General features: G+C 43.9%; 1 protein-coding gene across 1 annotated transcript; it reads left to right on the top strand.

The window, feature by feature from the left end:
- Window positions 1-13,661: 13,661 nt before the first annotated feature.
- Window positions 13,662-15,085, top strand: LOC141333067 (uncharacterized). The gene is made up of 5 exons (XM_073838004.1): window positions 13,662-14,119; window positions 14,217-14,333; window positions 14,467-14,600; window positions 14,689-14,862; window positions 14,959-15,085. Exons 1-5 carry the CDS (start codon window positions 13,943-13,945, stop codon window positions 15,038-15,040), a joined length of 684 nt encoding a protein of 227 aa, XP_073694105.1. The 5' UTR covers window positions 13,662-13,942; the 3' UTR covers window positions 15,041-15,085.
- The last annotated feature ends 9,315 nt before the right edge of the window (window positions 15,086-24,400 follow it).

Below are 24,400 nucleotides of genomic sequence, written 5' to 3'. Positions count from 1 at the left end.
GTCAAATAAGTTACAGGTGGGCAGAGCTGGACAGTAACAGAGTACATTGACAGGAATGAAATAAGTTACAGTTGGTCAATTGTCCACACACAGCTTGCGGAGCTGACAACTGCAACTTATTTGACAGGGCCTAGAAAGGCTTTTTGTGGACATACCTTTTATGAAGTAAATATGAATATTAATGAGATGTAATGTATATAAACTTGTCAGACGGTGTGTCCTGAGTGAAGTACTGCACTAAAAAAAAATTAAATCTGTTTGTTGTTTGATTAAAATAAATAGAGTATATTGAAACAAATAAAATGAATCAATTTAAGGGACATACACAGTTATTTCAAACCTCCCAAAACCAAAAAGTCAGAAACTGTTACCGGCTATAACCAGGCTCTGGAAGACTGGGCTGAACCAGCGGAGGCTCTGGAAGGCTGGGCGGAACCAGCGGAGGCTCTGGAAGACTGGGCTGAACCAGCAGAGGCTCTGGAAGACTGGGCTGAACCAGCGGAGGCTCTGGAAGGCTGGGCGGAACCAGCAAAGGCTCTGGAAGGCTGGGCTGAACCAGCAGAGGCTCTGGAAGGCTGGGCGGAACCAGCGGAGGCTCTGGAAGGCTGGGCGGAACCAGCAGAGGCTCTGGAAGGCTGAGTGGAACCAGCAAAGGCTCTGGAAGGTTGGGCTGAACCAGCGGAGGCTCTGGAAGGTTGGGCTGAACCAGCGGAGGCTCTGGAAGGCTGGGCGGAACCAGCGGAGGCTCTGGAAGGTTGGGCGGAACCAGCGGAGGCTCTGGAAGGCTGGGCGGGACCAGCGGAGGCTCTGGAAGGTTGGGCGGAACCAGCGGAGGCTCTGGAAGGCTGGGCTGAACCAGCGGAGGCTCTGGAAGGCTGGGCGGAACCAGCGGAGGCTCTGGAAGGTTGGGCTGAACCAGCGGAGGCTCTGGAAGGCTGGGTGGAACCAGCAGAGGCTCTGGAAGGCTGGGCGGAACCAGCGGAGGCTCTGGAAGGTTGGGCTGAACCAGCGGAGGCTCTGGAAGGCTGGGCGGAACCAGCGGAGGCTCTGGAAGGCTGGGCGGAACCAGCGGAGGCTCTGGAAGGTTGGGCGGAACCAGCGGAGGCTCTGGAAGGCTGGGCGGAACCATGGATCGAATTCGATTTTCAGCGCGATTTGGCGTGGCTTGTCAGTGATTTACGGCGGGGTGTTTGAATTGCCGCTCCAGCTGAACGCACGTGATGGAGATTTACTACTAATCAAAGTACCGGCTTCATTGTCTAGACGCGCCTCACAACATCGTTCGATTAATCGTTGCAGCCCTACACACAACAAAAGAGCAAGATCCATATAATATTGTAAAGTCCAGCCCGGTTCAATCATGGGCATGAGGGAAGCCAATGGCTCTAAGAGTCCTCCACGGAAGAAAATCATCAGGCATTGATCATCCATAGAAGACAGATTTGCCAATTCAATGAAGTCCATCGCATAATCCTCAATAGTCCGCTCACCCTGCTTGAGACGCATGATCTGTACAGTGGGGTTCGTGCTGGAACCGGATGACACCATACTAGCTTCTGGATCCTTGTAGCGGCGAAGTCTTCTGTCACAAGGACGGACTGAGACGAGCGGATCCATTTGCAGCATTTATTTAGAACAGACAAACACAAAGGGGCAGGCAGAAATCGTAGTCAAAACACAGGCAGAAAGGTCGGGGCTGGCAGCGAGAATCAAACACGGGAGGGAGTCCAGGAATCAAAGACGAGAAAACAAACACGGGAAGAAACGCTCAGAAATGCAGCCGGGGCAATACAAGACTTCGCGAAGAAGCTAAGTGTGTGAGTGGCATATAAGCTGTCCGTGTGATGAGCTGCAGGTGTGTGTGTGTGTGTGTGTGAATGAGCTGCAGGTGTGTGTGTGTGTGTGTGTGTGTGTGAATGAGCTGCAGGTGAGAGCAGTGATCAGTGCAGTGAGAAACAGGGAGCAGGTGAATGCAGTGATTGGTGCAGTGGCTTGTGGGGAATGAAGTCCATGATGTGTAATGCAAGAGTTTATGATGACAGGACGACCAATACGTGACAATTATCTTATTTAAACATTTTATGTTTTTCAAATAACTTGTGTCGCTATCTGTGCTGCATTCAGGCAGAAAGTAAGATTTTGCATGCTCTGCGCGCATGCTGCTGAGTGAGCAAGAGATATGTTGAGGATCTGTCTTAATCTTCATTACAAATCTTGTTAGGTTTTATTTTGTATCATTGCATGTTAAAAATAATTCACTATGCTGGATTGCGAATAAGATTAGGCTATGGCATTTTACAACATATATTCAGCATATTTAACAACCTTTATTATTTAATGCATAAGCAATGTATTAAAACAAGTTTATGCTGCGACATCTGCGTAATCTCGATCAACAGCAACTAATGACCAACGAATTGGAGCGGCATCGGCCCGTTAGATCATTTTAAAACGTCAAATATTTTCTCCAATTTGCAGGTTATAACTGCGTTTGTCTCGGATGTAGACTTGTGATGATGTGCTATTATCGATATTCAAGTGTTTGTGATCCAAATAACTCGTCGCTATCGAGGCAGATATAAAACAACAGATTTTGTTTGGATGAATTTCGTATCATTGCATATGAAAATATTTTTTGTTATGCAGATGCAAAACGTGAATCTCATGTAAAGAACTAAGTTTCGCATCTAGCAGGACCACGGTACATAAATAAACATATATAAACAACAATAGAGGTAAGAGCTATTTTTAAACCTGTGTATAACTAACTTACCAAAGTGTTAATGCATAAGCAAGTCATTGAAACATTTTTTGAGCGGATCCGTTTAATCCTGATCAGCAATGCATCGGAGCGGCATTGTTCCGTTAGGTCATTTTAAAATGACAAAAAATAAAGCGGATTTCAAACTCTATAAACTCTATTGTTTAGTTATATATTTTAATTTTTTATTTTTTTAGAAATACTAAAGAAAGACCAGATGCGCTTTCTGCCATCTCTGTCTGTCTCTGGCTGGAACTCAGCGTGTGTCTCACATAGGCTACAAGAGATATGTCTACAGAAAGCTTAAAATGTCTACTTTTAAACGAAACAATTAAAAAAGAAAATTAAATACTCCGCATTTATGTAAAATGAAGGCTTTATTTCTCTCTTAAGCCACATCCAGTACAGGTCTGTGGAGATGCGAGTCATCACTGTGAAATAAAACATTCGCCTAGTTTATTAATAAAAAAAAAAAGATAAAACATTAAAACGTCTCCTTTTTGTATACATTAATTAGTTAAATAATGGCCTAAACGAATGTTTTTACTATTAGTTACAGTTAGACGTCTCTGTTCAAGGTTTTAAAGCGTTCTATACGCATTTCCAGAGTCGGATAATGGTCACGTCCGTAAGGCGGATTAATCAGCTGAGATATAAAAGGGAAAATGTAAACAAAATTTATATTTTAGGTTTTGTAAATAGCCAGCCCTTGTCAATTCGGCAGATATTGTTACTTCTGCTCTGTGCACTGTAAATCGCAGAAATTTTACAAAATATGTTGTGTCCCAAAAACTCCTGTCTTTCTTTGTCACGTCCGTAACGCATGTGTATTTCTCTCATTTAAAATATAAAACAGGGTTTTAGACTGAAACTTTTCTGATGTCTAGACTCTATTTTTAGGGGTTTCGAAAAATATAAAGAGATGGTTTAATATATTGGTAAAGAATAAAATTTATGAAAATTTATATTTCAGGTTTTGACCTTGAATGTCACCGTCTGTAATGCTGGAATTGCTCAATTTACAAAAAGCCTTTGATAACACCGAGCTAAAAACAGGTAATGATACTCACCTGTGTATTTTGGCCGTGTCATTCAGAAAGCAGAAGTCCGAAAGCTTGCCCTTCCCCTCCGACATGTAGGCGATGAAATTTTTAATCCGGTAAATTTGACCACCCACATTTTCCCTCAGCTTGCGGGTGGGATCCGGGCCCAACAGGTACCGACTGTATCCCTCCATTAATTCATCTGCACGCAAAAGGCAAAAGAGCAAAGGCACAGTTAGCCCAGTAATAAAAAATAGTAATAACATAGTAGTTACATAGTAATGAGAAGAACAAGAGCAGCGTCAGACTCACTTAGATCCGTCACGTGGTCGGGATACTGAGGGGGGCTTTTTTCCCGCGCGGTGCTGGGCTTGTCTGCGCTGACCGAGGGCTCCTCGCATGGGGTTTCTGTGGGCTGCTCACTGGTGGAGGGCTCACAAGGACCGGAGGCCTGTTCGGGAGGCTGAGCGGCCTCTTCTTCATTATCAAAAGTAGAGAGGAGTTTCCGCACCACCTGACCGACACGGACAGCGCCCGACGGGGTCGACCTCCTCGACAGGGTGCGGAAGCGCCTGGTGACATTTCTTAAACTGTCAGTCAGAATGTCGACCAGTTTGTTCAGGTCTGCCACCTGGGATCTAAGAAACTCTTTTTGTTTCTTACACCCCATGTTTCCGCACTCCTCTTCCTCCTGATCTTCACGGTCAGGTGGCACGTCAGCCTCTTCTGTCTGCTGGCACTCCTCCAGGTCCAGGGTGGACACCATCGGAATCTCTGGGTTGGAGGCCCTCAAGGCGGTCAACTTGTTTATAACCACCCTCCGTTTGCATCGGAGGATTGCGTCCTCCTGCTCCACCACCGATATTTCGCTATGCGTTCGTATGTGGCGGTCAAGGCGGTTGGAAGACTTGCCGCATTCAGGAATCGGGCAGTTGCCCGCCCGGCCGTTGATGCGGCCTGACTCGATGGCTAGCAGAAGCTTCCTCTCCTCCTTATTGTGCACATTGTGCGTAGTTAGGAGGTGCTGGCTGAGACGGCCATACATTCTACAACAGATTGGACAAGTTTCAACGGGCATCTTGTCAATGCAAAAAACAGCACAGGAAAGTATATGTTTGTACTTCGGGGATTGGCGTTGAATGAATGGGCTCTCAGGCTTTAGAAAGCACTTTATTCCACATTTAAAGTTCAATCAGTTTCCTGGTTAAAGTAATTGAGTCCACACTTAATCTGAAAATAGATTGAGTTTTAAAGCAATTGAGTCCACACTTAATCTGAAAATAGATTGAGTTTTAAGGCAATTAACTACACACAGAATTATTGCAAACTTAAATAATGGGCTAATAATGCATTGTCCACGGAAAACCTGCAGGTCAACCAAATTCCAACATCATAAAGTGACAGCTGTAATTTATTTGACGGGGCCTCTGCAGGCTTTCCGTGGACAGACCTTTTTCAAGGTAAATAGGATTCAAATATGCAATAAAATAACTGCTTGCATATATTTAAACATTTTATTTTTATCCATAATACACTACCAGCCAAATACATACAATATATGGCTACATTTTAGCTTTTAATCTATAGATTGGTTAGTTTGTTTTGTATGTAGAATATAATCTGTAATATTGAAAAAATAAGTGTGTGTGTGTGTGTATATTCTTCATGCATGAAGCATTATATTCTTAACAGATGGATTAGTTTTTGTTTGTCTGCAGAAAATGGCTAATTATCAGCTCATCCTAACTATTGATATTGATGATTTTCAGTTCTGCAATTCGGTTAATGACTGTGATTTTTTAGTAATGGCTTCATTATTTTAATGGGAGAAACCATTTTCAGAACAAGCCAACTAAAGCACAACTATGTAAATATGTTTTTATATGTAAAGTAAATAAGCTTTTATATCAAATTAGAGCTGTGAGGCTTCCATAATTATTGTTTTTTGGTTAAATTACTGCCAACAAATAAATAATATATAAAGTTTATCTAAATCGATTCAAGAGATCATTTCTTAACCATATGCCAAAACCAATACATAGACATGTATTACTCTACACAGACAAAGAAGCATATTATTAAATACTTTTTAAAAAAATATAATTGTATGTTTGAATCAGTGTTTAAAAGCACACATATAACTTCAAATTTTTTGGGTTAGTAAATAGACACACTGTAGGCACAGCACCATTCAAGCCTGTGTAGTGAAAGACTTCAACACCCAGAATTCATTGCAGCAAAACAAACATGGCGACCTACGGTTGCTTTCATTTTGAACAAACGGAATATCAGATTGAAACAGATAAAACGATCAAACATATCTTTTTCGGACTGAATTCAACAGCGTGTTCTAAACCTGCTGATGCTGCAAGAAGCGTGCAACACCGTTCAGCAAATAGCTTAGCGTGCTGCTGTGTTGACACACGTGCCCAGATGTGTAGAGGCAATAGGTGTGTTCGAGCTCATGCTGCGCTGCGCAGAGTCGGGGAGGAGCTGAAAACGGAGCCGTCAAGTCGGACAAGTTGGGGATTTTGTTGCTTCCTCAAACATGGCAGATCACGTGGCGTTTGCCTACTTTATTGCAGATGAATTGGAAGCTATATAAATACCTTTTTTGTTGGAAGAAATGCAGCACATGCAAGTGAAGCAGCAACTACAGATTTCAGCATCAATCAGTGTTGACCACATTCCATAAAAAATATTACTTAAATATGTAGCTGAATACTATAAGTGGTCTGTATGAAAAAAGTACAATAATAAACTTATGCACAAATCCAATATAAAGAATTTAAGGGAGTAAAATGTACTGCAGTCAAAAGATCGTAAACTATTTACGAAATGGCATGCAAATTGATTTGTTATGCACGAAACACGCGTGATCATCGTCATGTGGTGAATGTGGCCAATCGTGAGAAGCTGTGACGTCATCACAGCCTGGCGCAGTCCCTTCTGAAATGCTGCGCTGGCTGAGCAAGCCGGCTGTTCTCGAAACGCTCTCGCGTTACTTTGATGCCACACGTGAACGTCACGTGGCGTCGACGCCGGTTCAAGTCGGACAAAATTTCTAACCTGCACTACTTCAAATCGTTGAGTTATGCATATAACTACTGTTCCCAGAAGGAGGGAAACGAGGTACAACACATTACTATGGGATATCGCGCTCCTGCGCCGTCTGCTGAAGACACCTATAATCACGCCTGAAAGGCAATTGACACATGACGACGTGGGCGGGGCCGCCTGCCCACAGCATATAAATGCAGTCGCATGTGTCATTCCCTTTGTTCAGTCCAGCTCTTCACCGAGCCTCCGACTGCGCGGGGCCCAGATGTGTTGTACCTCGTTTCCCTCCTTCTGGGAACAGTAGTTATATGCATAACTCAACGTTCCCATTCAGTCGGTTCACTCGGTACAACACATTACTATGGGACATATAATCACGCCCCGTAAAGTCGCCGAACCAAACATAAGGGACCAGCACCGCCACTTAACCCATGTGTTTCACGGGAGTGACGGGCCCTGGCTTGCAACCTCTACCGTAAGCACGGCCACAATGATATCGAGTCGGTAGAACCGAACAAACGTGTGCGGTGAAGCCCAACTGGCAGCCGCACAGAAAAACTTTACACAATTCCCATGACATCTCCATGCATCACATACAGTAAAGTGCCCAAGCACCCATGTAGGTAGTCACATAATTCAATGCGAAAGACGCTATTCAATAGCGGCTTCACATGAGCAGAGTTGGCATAAAAAGCTGGTCAAAGCCTGCATTTGCACAATGTACCTGCGTGCAATTTATACAACACATGACATCTCCTGTCTTCCTCTGAGTCAGAGGTTTTAACAGGGCAGGCAGCTTGAAACAAAGCACACTCCGATCAGGTGTATACTCTGCATGGATTAGGCAGGCGTGCACGGATAGTGCCTGAAGTTTGTCAATGTGCTTCCTGATGCCAGTACCGACCACCGGACACAGCATCCTTAAACCCAGGATTTTGGAAGTCCCGAACAAAGGTTCGCACATAATGGCCTGTAGACCAACGCCCCAAGTATACTTCAGCTGCCCGTATTCCACGCACCGTGCATGCGACATAAACTTTGTCGACAGGAGGGCGTCCACGGACATCCATATTTACACTTGTGTCTGTGTGGACAGTGCGCGTTGGTCCTATGTGTAAACCATGATAGTGCACGCACATCATAGAGACGTCTTGACGTCCACATCTGCTATAGAGCCATGACATTTCCTATCAGATGCCAAACAGATGTTTAGAAAATGTTTAAGACGTTTACGAATTAGATTTTTACGTAAAACTGACATCTTAAAAACACCCATCAGACGTTTGTACACTGTAGATGCTTTCTAGATGAAGCAATCTTTTAACAGATATCTTGCAGACATACATGTGCTGTCTGTGAATGACTGGAGTGCCTGGAAACAACGCCAACTGTTGTGACTGTTTAGGCAGCGTGCGTACAGCGCTTGTGCGAGTGACTTGAGCACTTTAAACACAAAGCCATTTACACAATATTTTTGCCATCCGAGTTCAGCCCAACTTCGTGACTGTGCAGACAGCATGCGTACAACAGCACTTGTGTGAGTGACTTGAGCCCTTTAAACACAAAGCCACTTACACACTATTTTTGCTGAGTTCAGCCAAACTTTTGAGACTGTGCAGATAGCGTGCGTTCAATAGTGCGAGTGCGAGTGACTTGAGCACTTTAGACACAAAAACCACTGACACAATCTTGTTTAGATGAATATGCTGAAAACAACAACGTGCATTGTTTCTTAACACACCTCTGCACCTATTTCAGGACAACACATCTCGTGTTACCTTTAACTCGCCAAAGGAGCATGCTTTGAAAAGCTTGCGCTCCCAACTTTGCGTAAGACGGGGCAGAGCTTAAAAACATGAAGCATACCCTGGTCTCTTAGGAACCGCAAGGCGAGCAGGTGCGCGTTTTGGCACAGCAGTATTAACGCAATTCCCCTACTGCAGACGAAAATAGCTGTCCAATAAACTTCCATGAAGGAAAAGGGAATGAGCTTCCAGAACATTGGTATCCCTTCAATTAGGCACAACTATGGCGATAAAAAAGCTTTGCCAGTGTTAGAACACCTAGCTTTAAATATGCGCCATTTCGATGCAACGCCCTTGAAATTGCGGGCATTTTTTCAGATCAAATAGATCAATCAGATTCTCCTGCCCAACAGGCAGGCCCTAGGAAACCACAGTTCCAGCTGAGGATGCCGAGGGTGCCGAGTCTGCCTCGGACAAAAAGTCGCTGCATAGAAAACAGACACCACGGTGCACTTAAAAGCAATGTCGTGATGCTCACGTCGCTTGTCTTTACTGCAGAGCGAGAAGCCCCCAAAGTCAGTGACAGACCCCGTCACCCTGTCCAGGGTGAGCTGCCTCAGTTCCCTCAGCGGGAATACGCACAGCAGGGTCCTGGGCTAGACCTGAGATGGGGCTTTCACCCTCCAGTGGGGCCCTCTTGTCCATTTTCATGCAAACAGCGGGCAGTGCTTGTGTGCTGCAGATGCAAAAAGATTCAAATTTTTCATTCTGACTCACACGTTTTACAATGTTGTGCCAAGTGTGTCGGTATCAGGAGAACTTCTCCGGTTTATTTGGCAACTCTACAGAGTTTCTCGTCCGTGTTGTGACGCATCTGTCATCACTATTACACATGACGTAACCCGCCTAGGGGATCCCCTCTGTTAACAGATTCGGGTTTCCCCGGGGGATCAGTGCCCGAACGCACCTCCGCGCTACACCGGCACGTCTGCTTAAATGTCAGGTGGTATACAGCGCTCAGCACCGGAACCCACGCCGTACTTCTGCTATTGAAGCCATGAGCCCCAGCAGTCTCAGTACTTTAAGCAAAAAACCGCACTCGTCTCTTCGGCAGAAACCGAACGAGACACCAGCGATAATCCTCTCTATCTCGACTGAGATATAAGGTGTTACGGCTCTCAGCCAGCAAGATCTTCTGAAACTCATCAAGACGAGAGCTCGTAAATGGAAACAACTGTACGTGTTTATAACACTCCTTGTTTCCTGCTGTCTGCAGCCCTGGGTAGGTCGCGCAAACTGGCAAACAATCTTACGCCTATACGGCACAGCAGAGTCGCACCGCTTCTGCACATCCTTCAGATATGCGCGACGCTAGGGACCCAAACAAAAAGAGGCAATCCCCTTGACGGAGACCTCAGAAATTCTCTGTGCCCCGGGTGGCCATATGCATCAAGCAAAATGCACCGATGTAAGCCAGCCAAGAACACTGCTTGTTCAACCGCTTGTTCAACAGCCGTGAATCTAAGCTAGGGTGGAAAACCCCCTTAAATGGTTGTTTGGGGGATGAAGTAATGGCTAAACACCAACTCTTTTCCTCCGTTTTCCCTTGCGGCAACACCTGAATTGCCACCCTGCTGAGAGAGCAGGGATGTCCACCGCAGGCTGCAGCAAGCCCTACTTGACTTGGCCCGTTCGGACATCGGAGTTGCAATTACTCCGCCGAACCGGGAGGCGCGCGACAGCAAGCGCAGCAGATAACCCCATTGGGATCGTGCGAAGAACTCACGGTGTTGTTAGAAGGCGTGCTCGCCCCTGCTCGAGCCTGACAGAGAGAATTAGCTCCACAGCAGTTAATTCTGCAGGATCTTTACGCCCGACAGGTTGTCATTCCTGCTTCCACAGGAGTCCAACGCAATCCGCGAGCTTCTCCGTATCGGAGGAGCGTCAAGTCACTGACAAACTTTGCTGCCTCTGTCCAATACCGACCCCCCTGCTAGAGTCCTTAATCGCCTCACTTCCTTCCACCGCCTCAGAGAGCAGTGAGGGGAGCCGCGATCTGCCCTGTTCGAAAAAATATAATCAGAGCATGTCTCGTTCGCATCTAGCGAAACAGTTGAGGTTATGCTCAGACTTCAGGGCAGTCAGAGGAACCTTATCGTGTAAGCCTTACGACGTCCTAACACTCCATGGGCATCCCTAAAAACGGCAAAGGCCGCCTTAGGATAACCCTTGGAAGACTGAAGCGGATAGTGTTTTAGCCACTGCTCCACCAAGCACGTGCTACACGCCGCTTGAGTGCGGAATGATAGAACGGCTGGGAGTGCACACACCCACCAGGTTTGGAGAGAGCCAACTAGCGTGGACAGGTCCCAAACCCTCCGGCAGATCGTGCTTGTGACCATAAACGCCCACATGCAGTTAGGCAGGGGTAAGATCCAATGTTGATCAGGAAAAAGATCATTAGCCATTTGTTAGCTGTGCTAAACTTGAGCTGAAAACTTTTCCTGTTGTTGTCATCCTTATCAACAATAGTCACCCTCCGGCGGATCGTGCTTGTGACCATAAACACCCACATGCAATTAGACAGGGGTAAGATCCAACGTTGATCTGCTATGAGTCAGAGGATCTCCTCGGTCTCTACGCGATCGCCCCAGTTCCCCACGGCCCCCCTAAAAACGGCCAGCGCCGCCTCTGGATCAGCTTCTGAGGATAGAAGCAGACCGTGACTGGGCACTGTCGCGCCAAGCACCCGCTCCACCAACGCCACACGCCGATCAAGCGTGGAACGCCGGAGCCGCCGGCAATGTGCACATGCCCCGGGGTTGGAGAGAGCCATCCTGGCGTGGACAATCCCCAGACATACCGGGCAGTGCTCATGGGTATCTCTGACATAATACTTGAAAAAGAGTTATTTTGCCCGTGTTAGCGTAGCTAAACGTGAGCGTAATAACCCTCTTCTTCGTTTGTCTTTTTTTTTTTTTTTTTTTGGACATACTACTCGAAAAAGAGTTATTTTGCCAGTGTTAGCGTAGCTAAACGTGAGCGTATTAATAACTCTCCTCTTCGTTTGTCTGTTTTTTTCATTTAGCCTCAACAAGGATCACCACCGTGGGTTTCCTCTTGTGAATGTGGCGTGATGTGTCCTAGCAGCTCGGTGAAGAGCTGAAGAACAAAGGGAATGACACATGCGACTGCATTTATATGCTGTGGGCAGGCGGCCCCGCCCACGTCGTCATGTGTCAATTGCCTTTCAGGCGTGATTATAAGTGTCTTCAGCAGACGGCGCAGGAGCGTGATATCCCATAGTAATGTGTTGTACCGAGTGAACCGACTGAATGGGAACAGCCGCCGATCGGTCCGCGCAGCGCTGCATGAAGTCGAACGCACCTAATGTTTTGGTGCTGAGCGACCAATCACAATCGTGTTTCGGGGCTGGAGGCGGAGATGAGCCCGCCCCCTGACGTAAATACACTAAGCACTTGTGGAGATCTGTCACTAGGTGCGTTCGACTTCATGCGGCGCCGCCAGAAATCGGCTGCCGCCTTACAAAACAATGCATTCTGGTAAGATCATTTGTCCGACTTTGATCGGCGCTGCAGCCGCCTTTCGATCACGTGTGCCATCAAAGTACCGTGAGAGCAAAACGAGAGCAGCCGCAGAGGTCAGGCGCTGCAGCTGCTTAAAACCGGCTGCGAAAGCCTTGATGACGACACACTTTATTCTCATTGGTCAGATTATGTGACGACAAGCACGACGTGTGCTGTGTGTTTTTTCTTAAAAAAGTTCCTGTATGTAATCAATCTTTATATCGAATATCTGATATTCAAACAAAACATTAATGATGAAAATGAAGATTAGGCGATATGGTAAACATATATTCTTATTGTTTAAGAGTTCAAATTAAAGTATACTGCTAAGAAAAATGTTTCAGCACACTACGGAAACCTATAAGTGTCCGACCTGACGGCCGTCTCTTTACTCCTCCCCCGACTGCAAGGGGCTGCTCTCGCCAGCCGGCGGCAGGCTAGTGTAGTGCATCTCGAACGCACCTCATGTCTTTTGAATATCTCTTCAAGCGGACATATACATTCTCTTTTGCTGGGACGCGTTCTTCGATTGCTTAATTTGAAAATGGCTGAATCTCAGAAAAGGTAAGGCTTGTTTTTTTGTCCGTAGCTAATTGTGATTGTATTATGTTAAAACTGTTAAAGCTATACATTTGAATGCGCCCTGTGACATCAGTTAGTAAAATAACATAAAAACGAAACAAACTAACAAACACCTTTTCCAAAAAAAAAAAAAAAAGCTTTGTTAAAGTCTGGTAAAAGTATCAAAGTAGTTTAAAAAAAATGTAACGTAGTGAAATCAGGGGTAAACCAAGATATTCCATAAAAAAAAGCTTACACCAAAATTATTAATTTATTTTTATGTAATACTTCTTGTAATTCTATTTGTTTTTTAGGTTTAACGCCCAGTATTTGTGTAAAGTTTAATTTGTGTAGCATTTCTTTTGTTTACAGTATTCTTTTTTTCAGAACAGTAGGCTATATAAGCTTGAGTGTTTTTCTTTTTGTTTTTTGTTAAAACCCTGCATGTGGGACATTTTATCCATAGTCCTCTATAATCCCCCCCCCCCCCCCCCCCAAAAAAAAAAAAAAAAGAAACAAAGATGTGGCCACATTTTCAGCAGGTGTGAATTGGGGGGTGGGGGTTTCACACTTACCTGTATGACAACACAGGCCTGAATCAGGTCATTTCTGAAGGGCTGAAACATTACACATAAAACACTTTTGCATATATGCAAGCTGTTATTTTATTGCTTATTTGAATCAATGTAATTTACTCCTGTGATCAAAGCTGAATCTGAATACTGAATTACATGTGCAGTAAATTGAAATTATACCCTCAAAAGCATGTCAAACAGGGCAATCCACTCTGTGTGTGTGAGTGTGTGTGTCTGTTTCTTTTCCAGGAAAGTATATATGCTTTACTAAATTTAAATGTTGTTTTGTCTGTTTCTTGAAGGTCTGCTGCTGATCGCCACCTGGTTTACTGTTTACGGTGCTTCAAGCCACAGGAAAACCTCTCTGTTCATCTGGCTAGGGTTTGTATGAAAACCAACACGCCAGATGAAAGAGCTGAGGAGCTGCATAAAGCCAAGGTATCCAATAGGGAATGGGTATGCACAAGCAGGACCTGGGATTACCAGGAGCTCTGTCAGATCCTGCCTGAAAGTACCTCGCGGCTCAACATGACCAAGGAGCTTCTCCGGCGAGGAGAATCCTCAACTGGTCTTAGACCCTGCGGTTACCACCACTTCAGTCTCTCACAGCATGCAAGACTGTCAGAAGATCCTGACCGCTGCAAAAGCAGACTTCCTCAGGATACGAGGAAACCTGCTGAAGGGCGGCGAGGTGTCCGGGGCGGAGAAGACCCTTTACCGGTATTACTGCGAGGCAGTCTTGGTTTTCCGTCACCTTCAGGGCCCTGGAGCTGTGGAAGTCTTGACTGTGAGTTCATCTATTGTAGCAAGTTGTCCCTCATGATATGCTGTAATTTTTTGACATGAGTACGATTTGGCAATTAAAATATTTCCATGTTTTCTAGGATGCAGACTGGGTGGAGAGGTTGCAGCATGGTGGCAGGGTTGTGTTTGGCATCAGCAGCCGCGCAACAGCTAGAAAGCAGGCTCCCACGTTCGCCCTGTCCTCCACAGAGGAAGCTGTAAGGCCTTACATATCTTATTAGACTGATTCTCTGACTACAGTATGAAGCAATGCATGTGCTGTTTTATTGTAATGCACAAAGATTTTTTGGTTTCAGTACTAGTTTATAACAGTCTGTTCTATTTTCACAGTGGTTTCAGCTGTACTTCAGAGAGATACGGCCAGAAAACATTCGGCCTGATAAAACCTGCAATCGGTTTTTCATGTCACCGGCCGGCGAAGGAGTGTGCAACGTCACAAAGGATCTCAACCGCCTCCATGAAATGTATGTGGCCCCGCAGATCCGCATAGATTTCCAATATCTTACCGGTCACAGTGAATATTCATAAATAATCTTTTATTTCTTAATGCAGGTATAAGCTGCCCGCCATCAGGAGCAATGACATGCGGAAGGCAGTGGAGGCGGCTGCTGCTCAAACACTGCCAGCAGACCAACAGCAGGCAGTGAAAGAGTACCTAACCCTCAGGGTGCCGGCGGCAAAGAATGCAACAGCCACAGTTTGTGTGCTGCTGGACTCCTTGGCGGGGTAGGTCATTTCATCCAGTGGTTCAACATGATTGTGTTTTCCCAATGTTATATAATTTTTTTATTTTTTTAAACTTGTTTTTCCTTCCTTTTGCAGCTTTACATCAGACGATGGCACTCCCGGAACCAGCACCGAGAACAGAGACTTCTCTGCATTTGTCTCGCAATTTCCTGTGTAACTGGACGGCCAGTTTCTTTTCGTGGTCACTTTCTTTAGATTGCAGATGGACGAATAGGCTTTTCGTGGTCACTTTCTTTAGATTGCAGATGGACGAATAGGCTTTTCCTGGTCACTTTCTTTAGATTACAGATGGACGAATAGGCTTTTCGTGGTCACATACTTTAGATTACAGATGGACGAATAGGCTTTTCGTGGTCACATTCTTTAGATTACAGATGGACGAATAGGCTTTTCGTGGTCACATACTTTAGATTACAGATGGACGAATAGGCTTTTCGTGGTCACTTTCTTTAGATTGCAGATGGACGAATAGGCTTTTCGTGGTCACTTTCTTTAGATTGCAGATGGACGAATAGGCTTTTCGTGGTCACATACTTTAGATTACAGATGGACGAATAGGCTTTTCGTGGTCACATTCTTTAGATTACAGATGGACGAATAGGCTTTTCGTGGTCACATTCTTTAGATTACAGATGGACGAATAGGCTTTTCATGGTCACTTTCTTTAGATTGCAGATGGACGAATAGGCTTTTCGTGGTCACATTCTTTAGATTGCAGATGGACGAATAGGCTTTTCGTGGTCACGTACTTTAGATTGCAGATGGACGAATAGGCTTTTCATGGTCACATTCTTTAGATTGCAGATGGACGAATAGGCTTTTCGTGGTCACGTACTTTAGATTGCAGATGGACGAATAGGCTTTTCATGGTCACATTCTTTAGATTGCAGATGGACGAATAGGCTTTTCATGGTCACATTCTTTAGATTACAGATGGACGAATAGGCTTTTCGTGGTCACATTCTTTAGATTACAGATGGACGAATAGGCTTTTCATGGTCACTTTCTTTAGATTACAGATGGACGAATAGGCTTTTCGTGGTCACTTTCTTTAGATTGCAGATGGACGAATAGGCTTTTCGTGGTCACTTTCTTTAGATTGCAGATGGACGAATAGGCTTTTCGTGGTCACTTTCTTTAGATTGCAGATGGACGAATAGGCTTTTCGTGGTCACTTTCTTTAGATTACAGATGGACGAATAGGCTTTTCGTGGTCACATACTTTAGATTACAGATGGACGAATAGGCTTTTCGTGGTCACATACTTTAGATTACAGATGGACGAATAGGCTTTTCATGGTCACTTTCTTTAGATTACAGATGGACGAATAGGCTTTTCGTGGTCACTTTCTTTAGATTGCAGATGGACGAATAGGCTTTTCGTGGTCACTTTCTTTAGATTGCAGATGGACGAATAGGCTTTTCGTGGTCACATTCTTTAGATTGCAGATGGACGAATAGGCTTTTCATGGTCACATTCTTTAGATTACAGATGGACGAATAGGCTTTTCATGGTCACATTCTTTAGATTACAGATGGACGAATAGGCTTTTCCTGGTCACTTTCTTTAGATTGCAGATGGACGAATAGGCTTTTCATGGTCACATTCTTTAGATTACAGATGGACGAATAGGCTTTTCATGGTCACATTCTTTAGATTACAGATGGACGAATAGGCTTTTCATGGTCACATTCTTTAGATTACAGATGGACGAATAGGCTTTTCATGGTCACATTCTTTAGATTACAGATGGACGAATAGGCTTTTCATGGTCACATTCTTTAGATTACAGATGGACGAATAGGCTTTTCATGGTCACATTCTTTAGATTACAGATGGACGAATAGGCTTTTCATGGTCACATTCATTAGATTGCAGATGGACGAATAGGCTTTTCATGGTCACATTCTTTAGATTGCAGATGGACGAATAGGCTTTTCATGGTCACATTCTTTAGATTGCAGATGGACGAATAGGCTTTTCATGGTCACATTCTTTAGATTACAGATGGACGAATAGGCTTTTCATGGTCACATTCTTTAGATTGCAGATGGACGAATAGGCTTTTCATGGTCACATTCATTAGATTACAGATGGACGAATAGGCTTTTCATGGTCACATTCTTTAGATTGCAGATGGACGAATAGGCTTTTCATGGTCACATTCTTTAGATTACAGATGGACGAATAGGCTTTTCGTGGTCACATACTTTAGATTGCAGATGGACGAATAGGCTTTTCGTGGTCACATACTTTAGATTGCAGATGGACGAATAGGCTTTTCGTGGTCACATACTTTAGATTGCAGATGGACGAATAGGCTTTTCGTGGTCACATTCTTTAGATTACAGATGGACGAATAGGCTTTTCGTGGTCACATTCTTTAGATTGCAGATGGACGAATAGGCTTTTCATGGTCACTTTCTTTAGATTACAGATGGACGAATAGGCTTTTCGTGGTCACATTCTTTAGATTGCAGATGGACGAATAGGCTTTTCGTGGTCACATACTTTAGATTGCAGATGGACGAATAGGCTTTTCGTGGTCACATTCTTTAGATTGCAGATGGACGAATAGGCTTTTCGTGGTCACATTCTTTAGATTGCAGATGGACGAATAGGCTTTTCATGGTCACATTCTTTAGATTGCAGATGGACGAATAGGCTTTTCGTGGTCACATTCTTTAGATTGCAGATGGACGAATAGGCTTTTCGTGGTCACATTCTTTAGATTGCAGATGGACGAATAGGCTTTTCATGGTCACATTCTTTAGATTGCAGATGGACGAATAGGCTTTTCGTGGTCACTTTCTTTAGATTACAGATGGACGAATAGGCTTTTCGTGGTCACATTCTTTAGATTGCAGATGGACGAATAGGCTTTTCGTGGTCACATTCTTTAGATTGCAGATGGACGAATAGGCTTTTCATGGTCACTTTCTTTAGATTGCAGATGGACGAATAGGCTTTTCGTGGTCACATTCTTTAGATTGCAGATGGACGAATAGGCTTTTCATGGTCACATACTTTAGATTGCAGATGGACGAATAGGCTTTTCGTGGTCACATTCATTAGATTGCAGGTGGACGAATAGGCTTTTCGTGGTCACATTCATTAGATTGCAGATGGACGAATAGGCTTTTCGTGGTCACATTCTTTAGATTGCAGATGGACGAATAGGCTTTTCATGGTCACATACTTTAGATTGCAGATGGACGAATAGGCTTTTCGTGGTCACATTCATTAGATTGCAGATGGACGAATAGGCTTTTCGTGGTCACATTCTTTAGATTGCAGATGGACGAATAGGCTTTTCGTGGTCACATTCTTTAGATTGCAGATGGACGAATAGGCTTTTCATGGTCACATACTTTAGATTGCAGATGGACGAATAGGCTTTTCGTGGTCACATTCTTTAGATTGCAGATGGACGAATAGGCTTTTCGTGGTCACATTCATTAGATTGCAGGTGGACGAATAGGCTTTTCGTGGTCACATTCTTTAGATTGCAGGTGGACGAATAGGCTTTTTGTGGTCACATACTTTAGATTGCAGGTGGACGAATAGGCTTTTCGTGGTCACATACTTTAGATTGCAGATGGACGAATAGGCTTTTCGTGGTCACATTCTTTAGATTGCAGGTGGACGAATAGGCTTTTCGTGGTCACATACTTTAGATTGCAGGTGGACGAATAGGCTTTTCGTGGTCACATTCTTTAGATTGCAGGTGGACGAATAGGCTTTTCATGGTCACATACTTTAGATTGCAGATGGACGAATAGGCTTTTCGTGGTCACATTCATTAGATTGCAGATGGACGAATAGGCTTTTCGTGGTCACATTCATTAGATTGCAGGTGGACGAATAGGCTTTTCATGGTCACATACTTTAGATTGCAGATGGACGAATAGGCTTTTCGTGGTCACATTCATTAGATTGCAGATGGACGAATAGGCTTTTCATGGTCACATACTTTAGATTGCAGATGGACGAATAGGCTTTTCATGGTCACATACTTTAGATTGCAGATGGACGAATAGGCTTTTCGTGGTCACATTCATTAGATTGCAGATGGACGAATAGGCTTTTCGTGGTCACGTACTTTAGATTGCAGATGGACGAATAGGCTTTTCATGGTCACATACTTTAGATTGCAGATGGACGAATAGGCTTTTCATGGTCACATACTTTAGATTGCAGATGGACGAATAGGCTTTTCGTGGTCACATTCATTAGATTGCAGATGGACGAATAGGCTTTTCATGGTCACATTCATTAGATTGCAGATGGACGAATAGGCTTTTCGTGGTCACGTACTTTAGATTGCAGATGGACGAATAGGCTTTTCGTGGTCACATACTTTAGATTGCAGATGGACGAATAGGCTTTTCGTGGTCACATTCATTAGATTGCAGATGGATGAATAGGCTTTTCGTGGTCACGTACTTTAGATTGCAGATGGACGAATAGGCTTTTCGTGGTCACATACTTTAGATTGCAGATGGACGAATAGGCTTTTCGTGGTCACATACTTTAGATTACAGATGGACGAATAGGCTTTTCGTGGTCACATACTTTAGATTGCAGATGGACGAATAGGCTTTTCGTGGTCACATACTTTAGATTACAGATGGACGAATAGGCTTTTCGTGGTCACATACTTTAGATTGCAGATGGACGAATAGGCTTTTCGTGGTCACATACTTTAGATTGCAGGTGGACGAATAGGCTTTTCGTGGTCACATTCTTTAGATTGCAGGTGGACGAATAGGCTTTTCGTGGTCACATACTTTAGATTGCAGATGGACGAATAGGCTTTTCGTGGTCACATTCATTAGATTGCAGATGGACGAATAGGCTTTTCGTGGTCACATTCTTTAGATTGCAGATGGACGAATAGGCTTTTCGTGGTCACATACTTTAGATTGCAGATGGACGAATAGGCTTTTCGTGGTCACATTCATTAGATTGCAGATGGACGAATAGGCTTTTCGTGGTCACATTCTTTAGATTGCAGGTGGACGAATAGGCTTTTCGTGGTCACATTCTTTAGATTGCAGGTGGACGAATAGGCTTTTCGTGGTCACGTACTTTAGATTACAGATGGACGAATAGGCTTTTCATGGTCACATACTTTAGATTGCAGATGGACGAATAGGCTTTTCGTGGTCACATTCATTAGATTGCAGATGGACGAATAGGCTTTTCATGGTCACGTACTTTAGATTACAGATGGACGAATAGGCTTTTCATGGTCACATACTTTAGATTGCAGATGGACGAATAGGCTTTTCGTGGTCACATTCTTTAGATTGCAGATGGACGAATAGGCTTTTCATGGTCACGTACTTTAGATTGCAGATGGACGAATAGGCTTTTCGTGGTCACGTACTTTAGATTGCAGATGGACGAATAGGCTTTTCGTGGTCACATACTTTAGATTGCAGATGGACGAATAGGCTTTTCATGGTCACGTACTTTAGATTACAGATGGACGAATAGGCTTTTCATGGTCACATACTTTAGATTGCAGATGGACGAATAGGCTTTTCGTGGTCACATTCTTTAGATTGCAGATGGACGAATAGGCTTTTCGTGGTCACATACTTTAGATTGCAGATGGACGAATAGGCTTTTCGTGGTCACATTCTTTAGATTGCAGATGGACGAATAGGCTTTTCGTGGTCACATTCTTTAGATTGCAGATGGACGAATAGGCTTTTCATGGTCACATACTTTAGATTGCAGATGGACGAATAGGCTTTTCGTGGTCACATTCATTAGATTGCAGGTGGACGAATAGGCTTTTCGTGGTCACATACTTTAGATTGCAGATGGACGAATAGGCTTTTCGTGGTCACATACTTTAGATTGCAGATGGACGAATAGGCTTTTCGTGGTCACATACTTTAGATTGCAGATGGACGAATAGGCTTTTCGTGGTCACATACTTTAGATTGCAGATGGACGAATAGGCTTTTCGTGGTCACATACTTTAGATTGCAGATGGACGAATAGGCTTTTCGTGGTCACATACTTTAGATTGCAGATGGACGAATAGGCTTTTCGTGGTCACATACTTTAGATTGCAGGTGGACGAATAGGCTTTTCGTGGTCACATACTTTAGATTGCAGATGGACGAATAGGCTTTTCGTGGTCACATACTTTAGATTGCAGGTGGACGAATAGGCTTTTCGTGGTCACATTCTTTAGATTGCAGGTGGACGAATAGGCTTTTCGTGGTCACATTCTTTAGATTGCAGATGGACGAATAGGCTTTTCGTGGTCACATACTTTAGATTGCAGGTGGACGAATAGGCTTTTCGTGGTCACATTCTTTAGATTGCAGATGGACGAATAGGCTTTTCGTGGTCACATTCTTTAGATTGCAGGTGGTCGAATAGGCTTTTCGTGGTCACATTCTTTAGATTGCAGATGGAGGAATAGGCTTTTCGTGGTCACATTCTTTAGATTACAGATGGACGAATAGGCTTTTCATGGTCACATTCTTTAGATTACAGATGGACGAATAGGCTTTTCATGGTCACATTCTTTAGATTGCAGGTGGACGAATAGGCTTTTCGTGGTCACATTCTTTAGATTGCAGGTGGACGAATAGGCTTTTCGTGGTCACATTCTTTAGATTGCAGGTGGACGAATAGGCTTTTCGTGGTCACATTCTTTAGATTGCAGGTGGACGAATAGGCTTTTCGTGGTCACATTCTTTAGATTGCAGATGGACGAATAGGCTTTTCGTGGTCACATACTTTAGATTGCAGGTGGACGAATAGGCTTTTCGTGGTCACATTCTTTAGATTGCAGGTGGTCGAATAGGCTTTTCGTGGTCACATTCTTTAGATTGCAGGTGGACGAATAGGCTTTTCGTGGTCACATTCTTTAGATTGCAGGTGGACGAATAGGCTTTTCGTGGTCACATTCTTTAGATTGCAGGTGGACGAATAGGCTTTTCGTGGTCACATTCTTTAGATTGCAGATGGACGAATAGGCTTTTCGTGGTCACATTCTTTAGATTGCAGGTGGTCGAATAGGCTTTTCGTGGTCACATTCTTTAGATTGCAGGTGGACGAATAGGCTTTTCGTGGTCACTTTCTTTAGATTGCAGGTGGTCGAATAGGCTTTTCGTGGTCACATTCTTTAGATTGCAGGTGGACGAATAGGCTTTTCGTGGTCACTTTCTTTAGATTGCAGATGGTCGAATAGGCTTTTCGTGGTCACATTCTTTAGATTGCAGGTGGTCGAATAGGCTTTTCGTGGTCACTTTCTTTAGATTGCAGGTGGTCGAATAGGCTTTTCGTGGTCACATTCTTTAGATTGCAGGTGGACGAATAGGCTTTTCGTGGTCACATTCTTTAGATTGCAGGTGGACGAATAGGCTTTTCGTGGTCACTTTCTTTAGATTGCAGATGGTCGAATAGGCTTTTCGTGGTCACATTCTTTAGATTGCAGGTGGTCGAATAGGCTTTTCGTGGTCACTTTCTTTAGATTGCAGGTGGTCGAATAGGCTTTTCGTGGTCACATTCTTTAGATTGCAGGTGGACGAATAGGCTTTTCGTGGTCACATTCTTTAGATTGCAGGTGGACGAATAGGCTTTTCGTGGTCACATACTTTAGATTGCAGATGGACGAATAGGCTTTTCGTGGTCACGTACTTTAGATTGCAGGTGGACGAATAGGCTTTTCGTGGTCACATACTTTAGATTGCAGGTGGACGAATAGGCTTTTCGTGGTCACATTCTTTAGATTGCAGATGGACGAATAGGCTTTTCGTGGTCACATTCTTTAGATTGCAGGTGGTCGAATAGGCTTTTCGTGGTCACATTCTTTAGATTGCAGGTGGACGAATAGGCTTTTCGTGGTCACATTCTTTAGATTGCAGGTGGTCGAATAGGCTTTTCGTGGTCACATTCATTAGATTGCAGATGGACGAATAGGCTTTTCGTGGTCACATACTTTAGATTTCAGGTGGACGAATAGGCTTTTCGTGGTCACATTCTTTAGATTGCAGGTGGACGAATAGGCTTTTCGTGGTCACATTCTTTAGATTGCAGGTGGACGAATAGGCTTTTCGTGGTCACATTCTTTAGATTGCAGGTGGACGAATAGGCTTTTCGTGGTCACATACTTTAGATTGCAGGTGGTCGAATAGGCTTTTCGTGGTCACATACTTTAGATTGCAGATGGACGAATAGGCTTTTCGTGGTCACATACTTTAGATTTCAGGTGGACGAATAGGCTTTTCGTGGTCACATACTTTAGATTGCAGGTGGTCGAATAGGCTTTTCGTGGTCACATACTTTAGATTGCAGATGGACAAATAGGCTTTTCGTGGTCACATACTTTAGATTTCAGGTGGACGAATAGGCTTTTCGTGGTCACATACTTTAGATTGCAGGTGGTCGAATAGGCTTTTCGTGGTCACATACTTTAGATTGCAGGTGGACTAATAGGCTTTTCGTGGTCACATACTTTAGATTGCAGATGGACTAATAGGCTTTTCGTGGTCACATACTTTAGATTGCAGATGGACTAATAGGCTTTTCGTGGTCACATACTTTAGATTGCAGGTGGACGAATAGGCTTTTCGTGGTCACATACTTTAGATTGCAGATGGACGAATAGGCTTTTCATGGTCACATACTTTAGATTGCAGGTGGTCAAATAGGCTTTTCGTGGTCACATACTTTAGATTGCAGATGGACTAATAGGCTTTTCGTGGTCACATACTTTAGATTGCAGATGGACTAATAGGCTTTTCGTGGTCACATACTTTAGATTGCAGGTGGTCGAATAGGCTTTTCATGGTCACATACTTTAGATTGCAGATGGACGAATAGGCTTTTCGTGGTCACATACTTTAGATTGCAGATGGACTAATAGGCTTTTCGTGGTCACATACTTTAGATTGCAGATGGACTAATAGGCTTTTCGTGGTCACATACTTTAGATTGCAGATGGACGAATAGGCTTTTCGTGGTCACATTCTTTAGATTGCAGGTGGATGAATAGGCTTTTCGTGGTCACATACTTTAGATTGCAGATGGACGAATAGGCTTTTCATGGTCACATTCTTTAGATTGCAGATGGACGAATAGGCTTTTCATGGTCACATTCTTTAGATTGCAGATGGACGAATAGGCTTTTCATGGTCACATTCTTTAGATTGCAGGTGGATGAATAGGCTTTTCATGGTCACATTCTTTAGATTGCAGGTGGATGAATAGGCTTTTCATGGTCACATACTTTAGATTGCAGGTGGATGAATAGGCTTTTCGTGGTCACATACTTTAGATTGCAGGTGGATGAATAGGCTTTTCGTGGTCACATACTTTAGATTGCAGGTGGACGAATAGGCTTTTCGTGGTCACATACTTTAGATTGTAGATGGACGAATAGGCTTTTCGTGGTCACATTGATTAGATTGCAGATGGACGAATAGGCTTTTCGTGGTCACATACTTTAGATTGCAGATGGACGAATAGGCTTTTCATGGTCAC

Source organism: Garra rufa, chromosome 4 (genome assembly GCF_049309525.1).
Source record: "Garra rufa chromosome 4, GarRuf1.0, whole genome shotgun sequence".
Taxonomy (NCBI): Eukaryota; Metazoa; Chordata; class Actinopteri; order Cypriniformes; family Cyprinidae; genus Garra; species Garra rufa.
Note: the sequence above shows the minus strand (reverse complement) of the source record. Positions and strands in the feature narration are given on the sequence as shown.